The sequence below is a fragment of the Bos indicus x Bos taurus genome, chromosome 27 (assembly GCF_003369695.1).
Source record: "Bos indicus x Bos taurus breed Angus x Brahman F1 hybrid chromosome 27, Bos_hybrid_MaternalHap_v2.0, whole genome shotgun sequence".
In the NCBI taxonomy this organism is placed as follows: domain Eukaryota; kingdom Metazoa; phylum Chordata; class Mammalia; order Artiodactyla; family Bovidae; genus Bos; species Bos indicus x Bos taurus.
The window spans coordinates 28617338-28636847 of record NC_040102.1 but is presented as its reverse complement, the minus strand read 5'-3'; the positions used below and the strand labels follow the sequence as shown (position 1 = coordinate 28636847).

The following is a 19510-nucleotide window of genomic DNA, read 5'->3' as shown; positions in this document are numbered from 1 at the left end:
GGCATCACACTACACACACCAGAATCCCAGAATTCCTTGCCCCCAAGGCCAAGGTGGAGCCCACTTCCAGACCTTGCACTGGGCAGTTCTCTGCTTTATCCTTCCAAGATCAAACTGGGCTGCTAGTATGCACTCCTGGGCTTGATAGATGGCCGGGGGTGACTGCAAACGTGTGGAGTGTAAAAGAAAAATTTCAGAGACTTCCCTGGCGGTCCAGCAGTTAAGACTCCCTGCTTCCAATGCAGAGGGTTTGATCCCCAGGTTTGGGAACTAACATCCCACATGCTGGACAGCACAGCCAAAAAGAAAAAGAAAAATTCTACACTAGACATTTGTTAAAAACAGCAAGGAAGATTTTACTGGAGTTACTGTAGTAGAAGAGAGAGACTTTGATATAGAACTGAGCTCAACTCCAAGTCCAGCAAAGACAGCTGGGGACTGAGAGCCAGCAAGAATGAGGAGTCAGCGGAGAGCAAATGACTAAGAGGACATCAAAGGCAGGAAGGTTCTTGCTAAACTGGCATAACAGGATTCTTGCTAAAGGCAGACTAGCCCTTGGATTGAGAAACTTGTTCAGACATTGAGGGTCGAGGGTCGGGGTGGGGGGTGTGTCTCACTAAACCAACAAGCAGGATTCTTTGCTGAAACTGGGTTCTGTGGGCCAAGGGGGGCTGCTGGCCAAGCTTGAAGAGTGATGAAAAGAGCGCTCGTGGTGGAACTTGGCCTTGCAGGTTGAGGTCAATTTTCGGTGTCGATGTTTGCAAGATCCCCAGAGTGTGGGACAGAGCCAGGGTGGAAGGAAAGGGGTCCAGGCACCACTGCTTGCTAGTCTGAAACTCGGAGGAGCCTGAGAGTCCTGAACTTGAACCTGGCCTTCGGCTGCAATTTCCTTTGAGGGACTTGAAAGGTGGGGCAGAGGTGTTTTGGTGGGGGCTCTTTCAACCGGGGAAAAACCTTACAGACGACACACTCAGGTGCTTTCTGAGGGGGCTGGTCAGTGGAGGACAGAGAGGGAGAGACCCTGAGGAGGGAGAGCAAATGGGTGTTTCATTTGTGGTGTCCTGAATTCTCCAAGCCAGGCTTCAGCAATACGTGAACCGTGAACTTCCAGATGTTCAAGCTGGTTTTAGAAAAGGCAGAGGAACCAGAGATAAAATTGCCAACATCCTCTGGATCATCGAAAAAGCAAGAGAGTTCCAGAAAAACATCTGTTTCTGCTTTATTGACTATGCCAAAGCCTTTGACTGTGTGGATCACAATAAACTGTGGAAAATTCTGAAAGAGATGGGAATACCAGACCACCTGATCTGCCTCTTGAGAAATTTGTATGCAGGTCAGGAAGCAACAGTTAGAACTGGACATGGAACAACAGACTGGTTCCAAATAGGAAAAAGAGTGCATCAAGGCTGTATATTGTCACCCTGCTTATTTAACTTATATGCCGAGTACATCATGAGAAACGCTGGACTGGAAGAAGCACAAGCTGGAATCAAGATTGCCGGGAGAAATACCGATCACCTCAGTTATGCAGATGACACCACCCTTATGGAAGAAAGTGAAGAAGAACTAAAAAGCCTCTTGATGAAAGTGAAAGTGGAGAGTGAAAAAGTTGGTTTAAAGCTCAAGATTCAGAAAACGAAGATCATGACATCTGGTCCCATCACTTCCTGGGAAATAGATGGGGAAACAGTGTCAGACTTTATTTTTTTGGGCTCCAAAATCACTGCAGATGGTGACTGCAGCCATGAAATTAAAAGATGCTTACTCCTTGGAAGGGAAGTTATGACCAACCTAGATAGCATATTCAAAAGCAGAGACATTACTTTGCCAACAAAGGTCCATCTAGTCAAGGCTATGGTTTTTCCAGTGGTCATGTATGGATGTGAGAGTTGGACTGTGAAGAAGGCTGAGCACCGAAGAATTGATGCTTTTGAACTGTGGTGTTGGAGAAGACTCTTGAGAGTCCCTTGGACTGCAGGGAGATCCAACCAGTCCATTCTGAAGGAGATCAGCCCTGGGATTTCTTTGGAAGGACTGATGCTAAAGCTGAAACTCCAGTACTTTGGCCACCTCATGCGAAGAGTTGACTCATTGGAAAAGACTCTGATGCTGGGAGGGATTGGGGGCAGGAGGAGAAGGGGACGACAGAGGATGAGATGGCTGGATGGCATCACTGACTCGATGGACGTGAATCTGGGTGAACTCTGGGAGTTGGTGATGGACAGGGTGGCCTGGCGTGCTGCGATTCATGGGGTCACAAAGAGTCGGACACGACTGAGCGACTGAACTGAACTGAACTGAGTGAATGGAGGGCAAGGTCTGAGCGAGTAGGTGAGGGTGAGTCAGCAAGTGAGAAAGAGTTATCTCCCTTCTCCTCTTGTCATGTCCTGCCAAGCCCCAAAGAGAATCGTGGTTTGTAGTAGAGAAAGATGTTCATTTTGAATAGATATTATCCATGTTTGGTGTGAACTATGGCTTTGCTTGATTTAAATGAAAACCATGAGTTGTGTATGTATGGTAAAGGTAGAAGACAAAACATTTAACAGCCTGTTAGATTGATTTATAGCCTTGAAATACTCAGGCATATGGCGGGCGGGACTCGTCTGCACTCTTGTCTCTGGCCCTGCGCTGTTAGGAAGGGGACTGCAAACTTATTGACTGGCCTGCAGCACCGGTTCTGTTCAGGGTGGTCTGAGAGATTTCCATGCTTAGAGGTAGAATGCACAGATGCCTAGCTGAACGTGTATCATCAAGAGAGGTCCCTAAGCCCTGGGCGTGTTAGGAACTGGGCTGGGCAGCAGGAGGTGAACAGCAGGCTGGCGAGTGAAGCTTCCTCTGTATTTACAGCCACTCCCCATCATTTGCATTATCACCTCCTGTCTGCTCAGCTACTGTGAACTGCGCATGTGAGGGCCCTAGGTCATGCACTCCTGAACAGGATCATCCCCAAACCACCCCCCTTCCCCAATCCATGGAGAAATTGTCTTCCAGAAAACTAGTCCCTGCCCAGCGGTCAGTATCTTCCAGGAAACCAGTTTTGCCCAGTGTCAAAAAGATTGGGGACTGCTGGGCTACATGATGTAGAATTGATGTAACGGTCAGGTAAGCAGACTCATAAAGAGAGATGGCAGGAGAAGAGAGGAGAATATGGGTCTGGAAGTCAGGACCTCTCCCAGAGTCCCTCTGAAGTGGTGAGAGCCAGGCTGTCTGCAGAAGTGTGTGTGCGGTATTTTTAGGTAACCCTCAGAAACTTACAGAAAATAAACAATCTGATGGGCCATGTGGGTAAGTCTAGAAAATTCATGTGACATGAATTAGCCATGGACTATGCAGATAATATTATCAAAGAGCCCCTTGGCCTAAATTGTTTTCCTCTGCAATTTTAGATCCTTCTATTGGAGTTTTTTGCAGGATCACATTTTACGGGCCATACCATTTTACAGTAGAGGTCCTTTTTTTAAAAACAGGTGACCTTTGGGGGACATTGTGTGGGAACATTTGTTTTTTCTGAGTTAAGGCATGCCTCTTCCCAAGCGGACTGGGTGTAAGCTGGGTCATATTTCTGTGAGTGTCTTGGGACTGCCAAGAGTCGGTTATTCAACAGCATCAGCATTGTAGTGGGGCCAGTGGTCTCTTTGGTCCTTTGCCATTAGCCAGTCTGAAAATTCTGGTCCCCACCAGGGATCTTTAACTTCAGATACACAACTCAAACCAAACTTTCTTCATAGAGTGGGGTTAGTAACATGTGTTGCCTCCTGCTTTTCCCAGTTTGTGTGGGAATAATAAGAGTATATGGCCCTGAAGAAGAAAGAGAGCACATAAACATTTCATAAAGGATGGTCACTTGGCTTCTCTGCCTTTGCAGATTCAGTTCCCATCATCAGCATCCTAGCACCATTTGGATTTGACTATGGATTTGACTATTCTAGGGACCTCAGATAAGAGGAATCACACAGTATTTTTTTTTTTTTTTTGGTAACTGACTTACATCACTGAACTCAGCACAATGTCCCCAAGGTTCGTCCGTGCTGTGGCGGGTGTCTGCCTCCCCTTCCTGTCTGAGGCTGAAGCACCATTTGCCAGCAAGAATTGTATTCCTTTTGTGCTTCTCATTGTGATTTCCTTTACAAGGGGCACTTTAGTGCTGAAGATCTGTTTGTCAGCTAATAAAGGGATGAATGAATTAGTCAGTATTCAGGAAACACAAAATAACCCAGAGAAAAGGAAGTTTGAATCCGAAGTTGTTACCTGTAAGAGCCAGTGAACATGGCTGTACAAAACTGAACCAGTCACATGCAAGTTAGTCACATTTGTATAGATTTATCATGGATCAATTGATTTTCTTTTCTTTAAATACCCCAGTTCTGACTCTTGTTACAGTGGGCGTTGCCCTGGCATCAGAGAGAGCTAAATAACTCAGCTGTTTCCTGACCCACATCCAGTACATGTGTGCCTGCTAAGTTGCTTCAGTCATATCTGACTCTTGTGACTCCATGGACTGTAGCCTGCCAGGCTCCTCTGTCCATAGGATTCTCCAGGAAAGAGTACTGGAGTGGATTGCCATGCCCTCCTCCAGCGGATCTTCCCTACCCAGGGATCGAACCTGAGTCTCTTAGGTTTCCTGCATTGGCAGGCAGGTTCTTTACCACTATCGCCACCTGGGGAGCCGAACCCACATCCAAGTACTTTTGAGAAATTGCTCAATACCGTCACTCGCATCGTCGGTTGTAATATCCTCAGAGAAGTATTTTAGGTTTGTTATGGTTGTAACTTAAGAATTCTAGAGTGTTTACAGCGATAAGCTGTAAGTTTAGGGGAGGAGCTTGCTGGGCAAGATGACATTTATTTTTTAATCTTCCTCAGAGAATTGTAGTTAGGAAGAATCTGATAAAAAAAAAAACAAACACAACTTATCTCAATGTGGTGTGTGTGTGTGTGTGGTATAATGCAAGGTATAATGAGCCTGGAAGCCCTCACCTCCTAGTTAAAATGAATGAAAAGCTCATTATAACTGGTTCCGGTTTCATAAGAATAAGTCTCATTCTTATTACCAACACACAGACTTCGATATTGGCTGTGACGAGGTCTCAACGTGTTTCCTTCCTCTTGTACTTTACAGATGCCACAAGCAGCGATGAGAGTCAGGCCCCTCCATGCTCTGAAGCACTCCTTGTGCCCTCTGCTTCCTCGCTCTGCAGTTTGGATCTTTGCCATGGTGACTGCAGGGTGAGGCGATTAAGAGTCACCCGTGTGCCAGGTCCCAGCAGCGGACGGTCCCTGGTGTCTGAATCCCTCACTCAGAGCACTTGTGCCTGATCATTAACTTTAGACCCGCTTTCATCTTAACCATATCGCCTCCAGCCTCTAATTGTACATCTGGATCCCTGCCCTCTGTGCCTATGGATTAGAGTCTGGATCTTCCTCTCCCAGGAAAATGCCCTTGATTTTCTGCTCTGCCTTTTGTGGAAGCTTTATGTTCTAACTCAAATTTATGGGCTCAGTGCCCATCATTGGCCACTTGACCGACTTAGAACCTTTGTGAGCAGCTGCCAGTTCAATGCAGTAAATTGCCTTTCTTCTCAAGCTCTCTTTCGTGTCCGATGTTTGTCTGTTACCCATTGCTGACCATCCGGCTCTACGTGCCATTACGGTTCAGGCGTGTGTGAGTATTCTCTTTATTTATTTATTTGCATCGGGTCTTAGTCATGTCACGTGGACTCCTCTCTAGTTGCGGTGCTTGGGCTCAGTAGTTGCAGCAAGGGCTCAGTTGCCCTGCTGCCTGTGGGATCTTACTTCCCCAACCAGGGATGGATCTGAGTGCCCTGCACTGGAAGGTGGATTCTTAACCACTGGACCACCAGGGAAGTCCCCTGAGTATTCTTTTTGCTTCTAAAGGACTTGTGTAGTAAATGCCAAGAAAACCAAGATATGACCATTTTCGATGGTGGTCTTTCATTCCTCCTCATTGAGAATAAAAGCCTGTTATCAAGACGTAGCACATAACCCTCAGCAGTTTCTCTGGGGCTCAGTATACGTTGTCCAGCATAAACTTCTTTGATCTTTAATTGTTTAAAAGCCTCTCTTGATTAATTGATTTCTCACTGATGTACTGTTTGCACCAAAGAGTATGTGTTTACTTGAGAGGGTGTGCACTGGCATTACATAATTTATTTTTATGAATTCTACCAGAGAATAGGTCTCATTTTTCTGGAAGAATTTATTTGGTGTGTTTTTTCCCCAGTGGATGCTAGAAGATGGATTTTTTGTGTGTGTGTGTATACCATTTTCTTGCATTAAAAAAAATCAAGTCACTGGGCCAAAACATCACCAGTGTCTGGAACACCTTAGAAATTGTGTTGTGTATTGTGATATTGTCTTAATTCTTCTTTCTCAGTTATGGAAGTTACTTCTTCCTGATTGGGTCTCCACCCACAGTCAGGAAACAATGGTTTACCACATCCATCATTTCTGTCTGCACATTATCATGTTTCAAAGTTTTCCCCCAATTAATCCTCTGGAAGCTAGAATCACTCACAGTTATAATCCTGTTATGCCTTCTTTATTTCATGATGTGCTTGTTATTTCACGTCCATCCTTCAGCAATCTGTAGCATAGTGCTATTATCAGCTCTTCAGTCTTTAAAAGCCTCTTATCTACCATTTTGACTAAGACTGATTCACTGCACTTTGTTGAAAATCGATCATTTTGGATTTAAAAAAAAACCTATCCCGTGTATTTGTTCTGGCTACTTTTGCATAATTTCCTTTTTTTTCTTTTCCATTTAATCAATCTGCCAAACTGGTTTGCTTTCCCCTTTTTGGCTTCCTTTTTCTTTTCTAAGAATGGTCTCTCTCTTCATTTCTCTTTCCCTCTTTGGGTAATGCCTCTGGAAAGAAAAAGCCAGTTGCAGGAGGCAGTGGAATAAATGCTTTAGAACCAGGCTAGACACTTACTCCCATTTCTCTTTTCATAAAATGAGAGGGAGGGTCCCTTTCCTTGGTGACCCTCCCTATAAGCAGTTTCTAGGAAAAGACTCTGACGCTGGGAGAGATTGGGGGCAGGAGGAAAAGGGGAAGGCAGAGGATGAGATGGCTGGATGGCATCACTGACTCAATGGACATGAGTTTGAGTGAACTCCGGGAGATGGTGATGGACAGGGAGGCCTGGTGTGCTACGATTCATGGGGTCCCAAAGAGTTGGACACTACTGAGTGACTTAACTGAACTGAGGTTGAAAGCTTCATGATTTTGACTGTTGGGCATTTAAAAAACTGTTTATTTATGTATTTATTTTTGGCTGCGCTGGGTCTTTGTTGCTATGTGTGGGCTTTTCTCTGGTTGCAGTGAGCATAGGCTACTCTGTAGTTGGGATGTGTGGGCTTCTCATTGCAGTGGCTTCTCTTGTCGGGGTGCACAGGCTCTGGGGCACTGGGGCTTCAGGAGTTGTGGCTCCCAGGTTCTAGAGCTCAGGCTCAGTATTTGTGACGTGTGGGTTACATGCTTCACGCCATGTGGGATCTTTCCGGACCAGGGATGGATCCCATGTCCCATGCATGGGCAGGTGGGGATTCTTATCCACTGCACCACTAGGGAAGTCTAACTGCCAGGCATTTTGCAGGCACTGTAACAGGCTTCTTATTTATAGCCTCAAGCTCTTCCCAGGTGGACTCAAACTGAAACACCAGAGTTCTTTTGGACATACTAACATTGTCTTTTTTTCTCCTAGGTACTGACTTTAGCATAGATAGCTTACCTCTGCCTCGGAAAGCCCATCATGACTGGGCCCTTTTTCACGAAGAGTCTCCAAAAAATAATTATAAGCTCTTTCACCAGCCAGTCATCACCTTGTTCAACTACACCGCCACCTTCAGCCGGCACTCCCACCTGCCACTAACCACCCAGTACTTGGAGGGCACGGAAGTCCTGACGTCACTCCGATACCTGGTCCCCTTGCGGTCCAAAAACCACCTCCGGAAGAGCCTCGCCCCGCTGGTGTACGTACAGTCCGACTGTGACCCGCCCTCAGACAGGGACAGTTACGTTCGAGAGCTGATGACATACATTGAGGTCGATTCCTACGGCGAGTGTCTGCGAAACAAAGCTCTCCCTCCACAGTTGAGCAACCCAGCCTCGATGGACGCCGATGGCTTTTTCAGGATCCTCGCCCAGTATAAGTTTATCCTTGCTTTTGAGAATGCGGTGTGCGACGACTACATCACTGAGAAGCTCTGGAGACCTCTGAAGCTGGGGGTCGTCCCTGTGTATTACGGATCCCCCAGCATCGCAGACTGGCTTCCAAGCAATAGAAGTGCTATCTTGGTATCAGAATTTTCTCACCCTAGAGAGCTGGCGAGCTACATCAGAGCGCTGGATCGGGATGACAGACGCTACCAGGCCTACATAGAATGGAAGCTGAAGGGCGAGATCTCGAATCAGCGACTTCTCACCGCGCTCAGGGAACGGAAGTGGGGGGTGCAGGACGTTAAGCAGGACAACTACATCGACGCGTTTGAGTGTATGGTGTGCAGCAAGGTGTGGGATAACATTAGGCTCCAGGAGAAGGTAAGCAGGTCCAGGTTTGGCAGAGAGGTGCTGGGCTGGCCGTCTTGACGTTCTCTGCAGCTCCCCGTTCTTCTGTTGCAGCTGCCCCATCACTGGTCCTCACTCTTATCAGAGAGGCCAGGCTCTGCAGGAAGGATGGATATTTCATTTCTATTTGAGGACTGCCATGAAGTTTACTAGTCTGTCCTGAAGGCTTTAAATTCTTCTTTATTGTTTCTTCTGGAGGTTACCACACTACAGGTGCTGGGCAGTGATGCACGGAAGCTGCAGGGGAGGCATGAAGGCCAAAAAAATTTAAAAAATGGCAAGTTCTGAATCTCATCCACATTTTCAGTCCTTCAGCCCAGTGGTCCCCAGCCTTTTTGCACCAGAGACCAGTTTCATGGAAGACAATTTTTCCATGGACCAGGGGACAGTGAGGGGAATGTTTTGGGAAGACTCAAGTGCATTATATTTATCGTGCACTTTATTGCAATTATTATTGCATTGTAATATATAATGAAATAATCATACGACTCAGCATAATGCAGAACCAGGGGGAGCCATGAGCTTGTTTTCCTGCAACTGGAAAACATCTCAGGGTGACAGGAGACAGTGGCAGCCACTCCGCAGGGCTAGCAGCGCTGCTTCAGCTCCACCTCAGATCATCAGCATTAGATTCTTATAAGGAGCACCCAGCCTAGATCCCTCGCAGGTGCAGTTCTCAGTAGGGTTCGTGCTCCTATGAGAATCTCACGCCAGTTGAGTTGGTCTAGTCCGGTGCCGAATCGCTTCAGTTGTGTCCAGCCCTTTGTGACCCTGTGGGCCATAGGCCAGGCTCCCCTGTCCATGGGATTCTCCAGGCAAGATTACTGGAGTGGGTTGCTGTGCCTGCCTCCAGGGGATCTTTCTGACCCACGGATCAAACCCGTGTCTCCTGCATTGGCAAGCAGGTTCTTTACCACTAGCGCCACCTCAAGAGCTGACCTAAATTTGGGTTTGCAGAACTTCTCTGGTAGTCCAGTGTTTAAGACTCTGCCTTCCATTACAGAGGTAAAAATCCCATCCCTGGTCAGGGAACTGAGACCCCACATGCCACGGGGTGTGGCCAAAAAAAAAGAGAGGTTTGTGTTGTTACTGTTATGTTTAGTGCTCTACAGCTTCAAATTATTCCAGTATTTATAATTACAATAATCAATAATTAAATATTATCAGTATTAACTATGAAAGTTACCTGTGCTTACAGTGGCACCTGGCACTAGTTGCTTTCCTCAGCCTTTCTGCCCCACCCTCAGCTTTTGGCAGGTCCTGTATTGCCGGGTCACAGAGGAGGTCTCCCTGCTCTTGCCCCTCCGTCGGCAGTAAACTGCTATGGCTTGTTGCTCAGCGACAGGCTCGCGGTGTGGGCAGGGTGGGTTCTTTGTTTTCTTGGCAGCGTCAGGCTTAGGCAGGTTTTTGCATTCCCGGAACTCAGGAGTGAAGCTTTCTCAGTGTTCTTGCCTCTCCTTCAAGCCAGACTCTGCCTTGTATCTGTGGTTGGTTTGGATGGAAGAGAGTTCTGTGTCCCTTCAGGGGTGGGTGACCTCTGGTATCCTGGTGGGATCCTAGGTCCGGATTCATTTCCAGCCTCCACCCAGACCATGAGACAGGTGAATTTTGCATGGGGGAGGGGTAGATTTTTCATCCCTTGGATCTGAAGATAAAAGGTTTGCTCCAGCTTCTTCAGTGTTGTAAGACTTTTTCTCTCTGTAAGGGAAGGTTCTGGGGAGATGGAAGGGGCTTCCTGACATTTCCTTCTCTGCCCCGGGCCAAAGAAGGAGGCTGTTTCCAGTGTTCTACCCTGGCCCCAGTCTTCTTCCTGGGCATCTGATGGAGGTACATGGAAAAAGCTTTGGGGACTTCCCTGGTGGTTCAGTGGTTAAAAATCTGCCTTGCAATGCCAAGGATGTGGGTTCAATCCCTGGTCTGGGAACTAAGATCTCACATTCTGTGGAGCAACTAAGCCTATGTGCCCCAATTACTGAGCCTGCATGCAACTAAGACCCAATGTTGCCAAATAAATAATAAATATTTTTTTAAAAAAGAAGAGCTTTTGAGTGAGTTTGACCTCTTTTTTGGTGTAACCCACCTAGATAGCATATTGAAAAGCAGAGACATTACTTTGCCAACAAAGGTCAGTCTAGTCAAGACTATGGTTTTTCCAGTGGTCATGTATGGATGTGAGAGTTGGACTGTGAAGAAGGCTGAGCACTGCAGAATTGATGCTTTTGAACTGTGGTGTTGGAGAAGACTCTTGAGAGTCCCTTGGACTGCAAGGAGATCCAGCCAGTCCATTCTGAAGGAGATCATCCCTGGGATTTCTTTGGAAGGAATGATGCTAAAGCTGAAACTCCAGTACTTTGGCCACCTCATGCGAAGAGTTGACTCATTGGAAAAGACCCTGATGCTGGGAGGGATTGGGGGCAGGAGGAGAAGGGGACAACAGAGGATGAGATGGCTGGATGGCATCACTGACTCGATGGACGTGAGTCTGAGTGAACTCCGGGAGTTGGTGATGGACAGGGAGGCCTGGCGTGCTGCGATTCATGGGGTCGCAAAGAGTTGGACATGACTCAGCGACTGAACTGAACTGAGCTATTCTAAACTAACATGATAGCCCATACCTATAAGGATTTGTTAAAATTTTAGTTGATTTCTTGTTACCTACTTTGTGGTAGCCTCCTCCTTCACCTGTGTTCTGCAAAAGGTGAAATTGAGCCTGTGTCCGTCTTTCCTGAGATGAACACGTCACTTTGGGGTTCAGTTCACTTGGTTGTTGTTTGATCTCAGTTCCCTGACGAACTCAAGAAGAGTTATGAATTTGTAGATAATCTGACTTTTTCCTTATTGTTAAAGTAGGAGCCATATTCTCCTTGGAAGCAAACTATTTATTAATTGTAGTTTAGGAACAGCTTGTTTTTCTAACCAGGACTTCAGCTGGAAAGGCAATTTGGGATGCTGAAAGTTAGTTACTACTAAACGTGTCATAACCATTTCATCGGACACACTTTCTTCAGGTCACACTGTGAGACATTTCTGGAAGAACACTAGAGCTAAAAGAGTCCATTTCACAAGATTCTTTTCTCTATGATGTCACCTTAAATGGGACTTTATTCTACACCATTGGAAGAACTCTCAAGTGGGCAGGCAGGGAAAGAGGGTATTACTACTGACTTTCTCATGTAGACAGTTACGCAAGGTTAGGGTTGGGAAGGCCACTAAAGATTGTGTGGTCAGTACAGATGAAACTGGTGTTTCAAATATCACGACCAAGTCATCTGCTAATTTATGTTACATTTCCAGGGCTGGTGATTTCACCATTTTTTAGGGTAGCAAATCTTATCTTTTGTTAAATTTCTACAGTTATACCGGTCTTTGTATTGAACCAAGACTTCCCCTTCTGTGGTTCTTTCTTAGCTACCCACTTCAAACTCTAATGCGGTGAGATACAGCTTTGATTATGTGACCATCAGTCAGGAAAGATGAAAAATGGCCTTTCCAAAGCTGTTTTGTAGTAATCGATTGGGGTCCTCCTTATTTGATTCTGGTTTTGCTCCAAATACAGGCTCTCCCCAATCATGAACTCTGGCTGTAGTAACCCGAAGTTTGAGCCTGCATCTAATCCTTTGAACTTTGAGTTGGTGTTTATTTGGCCATGCCGGGTCTTAGTTGCAGCATGCAAGAAGGATCTTCACTGTGGCATGTGGCACCGTTAATTGTGGCACGTGGCATCTAGTCCTTGATCCGGGATCAAACCCAGGAGCATAGAGTCTTAGCCGCTGGTCCATCAGGGGCGTCCCTGGATGGGTATTTAGACTCCCCAGATTGTACGTCTTAGCATTTTCTTGTGGTTGGCCATTTGGATTCCTGTTCTGGTTTTCTGTGCTCAATTTTGTCTTGGTAAAGAATCCTTACGCTTGTTCCAGGCTCTTGGAAACCAAACTCCATGACCATCTGTGAGTAGTTATCGAGAAGAAAGAATTTAGGCAACCCTATCCTTCACACTCTACCAAACAAGTTAGTTCACTCTTCCGTTTGTAATCTCTTTAGATGCTTCAAATCAAGCTTTATGCTCACTCAAAGTCATCTCTTTTACAGGCTAAACATCTCTAGTATATTTCAGATTGGTTTTTCTGCTCTGCTTTCTAAATTTGGTATGGATGAAGAGTAATCATTGCAAACCTGACTATTATCAACTCTAATATCTTCACATTAAAATTTTTTTTAGGACTTCACGGGTGGTTCAGTTGTTAAGACTGTGCTTCCAATGTAGAGGGCGTGGGTTTTTTCCCTGGTTGAGGAACTAAGATCCCACATGCCATGTGGTGTGGCCAAAAGATAAAAAAAAAAATTTTAAGAAAGAGACATACAGGTACATAGGTTAAAGTATCAATTAGTTCTGCAAAGTTAGTAAAAGAAAACTATCTTCTACTTCTTTTTTCTTTTCTCCTTCCCTAGAAGGCAGCCACTTACCACCAGCCATGTGCTGTACTCAATCGTGTCCGACTCCCTGAAGCCCCACGGACTGAAGCCCACCAGGCTGGCTGTCCATGGGATTTCCCAGGCAAGAATACTGGAGTGGCTACCATGCCCTCCTCCAAGGGATTTTCCCAACTCTGGGATCGAACCCCACATCTTCTGCATCTCCTGCATTGGCGGGCAGGTTCTTTACCACTGGCGCCTCCTGGGAAGCCACTTACCACCATACTTAACAAATTGTTTTGATTATTACTCAATGTTTCTAACTAACATGCTCGTATACATAATTTTTTTAACATCCACTGTTTATATGATCATGTAACTTATGTAGAAATGAACCATGTAGTATATACTATGATTTATTTTCCTTACCTGTACAGCTTTTGGTTTCCCTCGAGTTAATAACTGTCTTATTTCTTGTTTGTTTATTTTATACTTTTACATAACTAATTCAATCCTTGTTGATTGTTTAAACCTCCTTTGAAGATGTTCAGCTATACCAGGCATTCAAGTCATTTCATCTTGTTGAATAAATCTCTCCTGGAGCCTTGTGACATACATTAGGTACATCTGGTTGCCCTCTACACTGTGTAGAGACCACTCTGAGATCTCCCTTCCCTAGCATTTTGGGAATTGCCTTTCCTGTCTTTTTCTTTTATGTTGACACCTCTGCTTCTTGTATGTTTTTATCCTTTTCTCTTAACTTTCTTTTTATTTGGTTGATTGTACCCTCATCCAAAAAGATGATGCTTCAAAGTGCTGCACTCAATATGCCAGCAAATTTGGAAAATTCAGCAGTGGCCACAGGACTGGAAAAGGTAATTTTCGTTTCAATTCCAAAGAAAGGGAATGCCAAAGAATGTTCAAACTACCGCACAATTGCACTGATCTCACACACAAGCAAAATAATGCTCAAAATTCTCCAAGCCAGACTTCCATAGTACATGAACCGTGAACTTCCAGGTGTTCAAGCTGGATTTAGAAAAGGCAGAAGAACCAGAGATCAAATTGCCAACATCTGTTGGATCTTCGAAAAAGCAAGAGAATTCCAGAAAAACATCTACTTCTGCTTTACTGATTACACCAAAGCCTCTGACTGTGTGGATCATAACAAACTGTGGAAAATTCTGAAAGAGATGGGAATACTAGACCACCTGACCTGCCTCCTGAGAAATCTGTATGCAAGTCAAGAAACAACGGTTAGAACTGGACATGGAACAACAGACTGGAAATAGGGAAAGGAGTACGTCAAGGCTGTATATTGTCACCCTGCTTATTTAACTGATATGCAGAGTATATCGTGCAAAATGCCAGGCTGGATGAAGCACAAGCTGGAATCAAGATCGCTGGAAGAAATATCAGTAACCACAGATATGTAGATGACACCACTCTTATGGCAGAAAGTGAAGAAAAACTAAAGAGCCTCTTGATGAAAGTGAAAGAGGAGAGTGAAAAATCTGGCTTACAAGTCAACATTCAAAAAACGAAGATCATGGCATCCGGTCCCATCACTTCATGGCAAATAGATGGGGAACAATGGAAACAGAGACTTTATTTTTGGGGGCTCCAAAATCACTGCAGATGGTGACTGCAGCCATGAATTAAAAGACTCTTGCTCCTTGGAAGAAAAGCTATGACCAACCTAGACAGCATATTAAAAAGCAGAGACATTACTTTGTTAACAAAAATCCATCTAGTCAAAGCTATGGTTTTTCCAGTAGTCATGCATGGATGTGTGAGTTGGACTATAAAGAAAGCTGAGTGACGAAGAATTGATGCTTTTAAACTGTGGTGTTGGAGAAGACTCTTGACAGTTCCTTGGACTGCAAGGAGATCGAACCAGTCAATTGTAAAGGAAATCAGTCCTGAATATTCATTGGAAGGACTGATGCTGAAGCTGAAGTGCCAATACTTTGGCCACCTGATGTGTAGAACTGACTTATTGGAAGAGACTGTGATGCTGGGAAAGATTGAAGGCAGGAGGAGAAGGGGATGACAGAGGATGAGATGTTTGGATGGCATCACCGATTTGATGGACATGAGTTTGAGCAAGCTCCGGGAGTTGGTGATGGACTGGGAAGCCTGGTGTGCTGCAGTCCATGGGGTCACAAAGAGTCGGACACGACTGAGCAACTGAACTGAACTGACCCTCATATAGCTTCTTGACAAAGGGTGTATGGGGGATGTCTGAAATGTCTTTATTTGATTCTAACATTTAAACTATAGTTTAGCTGAATGTAAACTACTAAAATGGACATTAGTTTTGTTTTTGTTTTTTTTGTTCAGAATTTTGAAGGCAGTTTGTTATTGGCTTTCTTTAAATTTTTTTTGTCAACTTTTGAAAGGATTACGGGTTGATAGAAGGGTTGCAAAGATAGTGCAGAGTGCCAGAATTCTGTTCTAATGTTAATATTTTATCTAACCATGCACATTTGTCAGCACTGAGAAACCAATGTTGACTGTTAATACTGCAATGAGCTGCAATACAGACTTGAGTCCTATTTCTCCAGCTTCTCCACTCACATCCCTTGTCTGTTCAGGATCGGATCCAGGATGCCAGATTGTAGTTGCTCCTCATGTCGCCTCAGATGCCTTCAGTTGTGACAGTTGTGCCATCTTTCTTGTTTTTTAATAACTGACATTTTTGAAGAAGATCGGTCAGTATTCTGCAGAATGTTCCTCTGTAGAGTTTCTCTGATGTTTTCTCATGTTGAGACTTGGGTTTTGGATTTGGCGGAATAAGAGCACAGAGGTGAAAAGGACCTTCTCATTGCATCATATCAGGGGATGAGTGATATCAGCATGATGTGTTACTGGTGATGCTCTCTTTGATCACCTGCCTAAGGTGCTGTCTGCTAGGTTTTCCCTCTGTGAAGTTACTAATTTTCTTTTTCCACTGAGCGAGTCAGTAAATCCAGCCCACAGTCAAAGAGAAGGGAATTAAGCTTCGCCTCCTTGTGGGAGGAATATAAACTAATTTGAGGATATATATATATATTTTTTTAATTAATTAATTATTTGGCTGCACTGGGTCGTAGTTGCTGCATGTGGGGTCTTTGATCTTCATTGCAGCATGCAGGATTTTTAGTTATGGCAAGTGGGATCTAGTTCCCTGACCAGGAATTGAACCCAAGTCTCTTGCATTGGGAGAATGGAGTCTTAGCCGCTGGACCACCAGGGAAGTCCCTCGACATATGTTGAAACCACCACAATAATTAGTAAACATATGGGTGGAGATATTTTGAGGCTATGCAACTTTTCTTTTTCTCCTTGAAGTTGTACTTCCTAGTGTTAATACTCATCAATGAATTTCACCACTGCTTTTTAACTTCTAGTGTTACTGTCCAGAAATCCAAAACCATCCTAACTTCTGACCTTCCGAATTGATCTTTTCCTCTTAGGGAGTTTGTAAAGTCTCTTCCTTTTCTTCTGTGTTCTAAAATTCCATAAGGATGTACTTTGGCGTGAATGGATTGAAGGATTGAATGAGACAGTCTGTGAAGCCCACTGAGCAGAGTATCTAATGCATGTGTGTTCTGTGCACTCAGTCACTGTCGTGTCTGACTCTTTGAGACTCCATAGACTGTAGCCCCCCAGGCCTCTCTGTCCATGGGATTTCTCAGGCAAGAGTACTGGAGTGGGTTACCATTTCTTCTTCCGGGGGATCTTCCCAACCCACGGATTGAACCCACGCCTCCTGAATCTCCTGCATTGGCAGGCTAATTCTTTACCACTGAGCCACCTGGGAAGCCCATCTGGTGCACAGGATATTCTCAATAAATGTTAGATACTTTCTTTCTCCTTTTAACTCTTCAGGAGTGTGACTATGGAGACTCCATGGAGTGAAGGTACTTGCTTTAGGCACTTACGGAGCATGAGACTTGTGCTAACTTACATTTTTCATTTTTCCCTCTTTCTCTCAATGCAGGGCTTACCACCCAAAAGATGGCAGGCAGACGTTACCCACCTGAGCTGTCCAGAGCCTACAGTGTTCGCTTTCTCACCCCTGGTCCCACGTCGGCGCTCTTTGCGAGAGATGTGGATACCAAGCTTCCAGCAATCCAAGAAAGAAGCCCGGGCACTCAGGTGGCTGGTCGATAGGAATCAAAACTTTTCAACTCAAGAGTTTTGGGCCCTAGTATTCAAGGACTAATATCCAAAAAGTAGTAGGGTTTTACTTTCTAGGTTGCCTTGCTGTTTGAATATAATAGCTGCTCTGTTGACGATCCATTAGGATGAGAATAAATGGCTGCAGTACTCAAGTGAGCTCTGTCCAATGATAGATATGAATTACCCTTAGAGGTCGCTTCTCTATTTTTTATACTAAAAAAAAAAGCAAGTATTGGGTTAGCCAAAAAGTTTCTTTAGGTTTTTCCATACCATCTTATGGAAAAACCTGAATGAGCTTAACATTTCTTACCAAATACTAGTCACCTTCAGAGCACACGTCTAGACGCGTGTCCTTGCCGTCCTGTGTGGAAATTCACCCGCTGCAGAGTGAATGTTTTCCTTGCTGCGAGGAACGAGGTCCTGCAAAGAAGGGAGAGGTGTATAGCCGCGGGTTCTTCCACTCCCCTCTCTGTCTGCATTAGTGGGTATTTGGCAAGCCCGGTGTCCTGACGCTGAGCCTGAACAGGAAATGCATTAGAACTTGGCAGTGAGAGGTGCCATCTGTTGATTGCCAGGGGCGTGAGTGTGTCATGAAGGCTGCGTGACATTGATCCGCCGTTGCTTCAAGTCTGCAGTACGTAGTGCGTCTCTGTCTCCCCCATGCTCTCAGCCACCCCTCCCGCCTTTCTTATCATCACTTTGCCCCGTATCCTCCCCTGTTCCTCTCGTGAAGTCATGCCTCCTCCTTGGATGTTTTGAGCGATGAGTTGTTCCCTGAGGTCCCATGTTCCACTGAGCAGAATAGTACCTCGAATCCTATGAGCTGGGCTGGATGGTCTGTGTGTTTGGATCGTGGTGAGAGCGCGTGCCTGCTAGAACTCCTGTGGTGTGGAAGCTGATGCGCAGCCCTTCGTTTTGGGAGCATCCCCCTTCATTTCTGACCCTGTCACAGAGGAGTTTCAACTGTCTTGTCTGGAGCTTCTGCGGAAGAAAACACGAGCTCCCCTTCTCTTTTCTTGGGAGCCTGGGAAGTCTTCTAGATGACTCTTGAGCCTGTTGCCACTTGCCGTGTGCTGGCTTTGTAGTGGAAAGACGTAAGCTGCAGAGGACAGGAAGGGTCCTGGTACTCACGTGCCTGACGTGGTACGAGGAGGAAGCTGAGGAAGGCACCCTTGGCACCAGCTGCCCATTTATCGCAGGCCGGTGTCTTTTGGTGCCTGCCAAGGGCATCTCCTGTTCGCAGGTCTGTCTCTGGCTATGCCAGAGAAATAAGGATGAAACCAGAACATTCTTTTAGAGGCAAGAGGCGTTACAGGGCTTCTCACCTAGGACTGCCCAGCTTTTTCTTTCCATCCCAGCTCTGCCATTAACTAAATATGATTTTGAACAAAGCTCTTGACCACCCTGGGCTTTCATTTTTGTGCCTAAGAACACATAATTCTAACATCATAGATCTTTAGTTCCTTCTAATTACAGAAATGAAAATGCTTGAGAAACTCAGAGGGAATATGGAATGATGAGCTGTGACTCTAGAGGAATAAAAACCTGGTTATAGTCCCCCCTCTTCGATGTGCCATCTTTATTACCTTGGCCAAGTTACTTGGTCTTTTATAGCTTGGGTTTGCTCACATCTCATGTTTGCTGTCTGTGCAGTTGTGATAATTAAATAAGCTTGTGTTCTTGAACTTCCCTGGTGGCCCAGTGGTTCAGCTCCGCACTTCCAATGCAAAGGGTGCAGGCTCAATCCCTGGTCCTATGTGCCACGCAGCCAAAAAGTAAAAATAAATAAATAGATACTTTAAAACAGACAAATAAATAAATCAGTAAATAAGCTTGGGAGGTTATATAGCCAGCCCCGATAGGCCATTAGGAATACTTAGAACTTTACTATTATAAAATCCTTAATTTAAAAAAAAACAAAACTGATTGAGTAGGTAGTTAAAGATTTCAGAGACCATCAATGTAGGTAGCAAGTGACATTAATGGTTTTAAAGCAAGGGCATTATCCCAGGAGCCTTACATAAATCGCTTCTCATATATACAGAGTAAACTACGATAGAGCAAGTTTCTTAATGGTGTTCTTGATGAAGTAATAAAACTGACTAATTTTATAAAACCTTGACCTTTGAGTATATGTCTTTTTAATATTCTGTGTGACAAAATGGGGCGTATGTTTATACATATTTGCTGTGCACCAACACACACAACAGGAATCTCAAAGAGAAGCACTTGTGTGATTGTTCGAATTGTGAACTGAACTTTTCCATGGAAAACCGTTTTTGCTTAAAAGAACGTCTGGCAAGCTGTGGTTGTTCAGTGATGGATTTTGTCAGTCATCTTCA

The 19510-nt window shown here is 44.9% G+C and overlaps 1 protein-coding gene across 2 annotated transcripts in view; it reads left to right on the top strand.

The window, feature by feature from the left end:
- The window catches only part of FUT10 (fucosyltransferase 10), a 132845-nt gene that overhangs the window by 58950 nt on the left and 54385 nt on the right, over positions 1-19510 (top strand). Inside the window, exons 4-5 of one of the 2 annotated variants that reach the window (XM_027529709.1) lie at positions 7726-8561; positions 16987-17144. In XM_027529709.1, the coding sequence (XP_027385510.1) occupies positions 7726-8561; positions 16987-17144 (994 nt within the window). Of the gene's footprint in view, positions 1-7725; positions 8562-16986; positions 19291-19510 lie in introns of those variants that run through there. The other variant, XM_027529708.1, reaches the window with a different exon arrangement.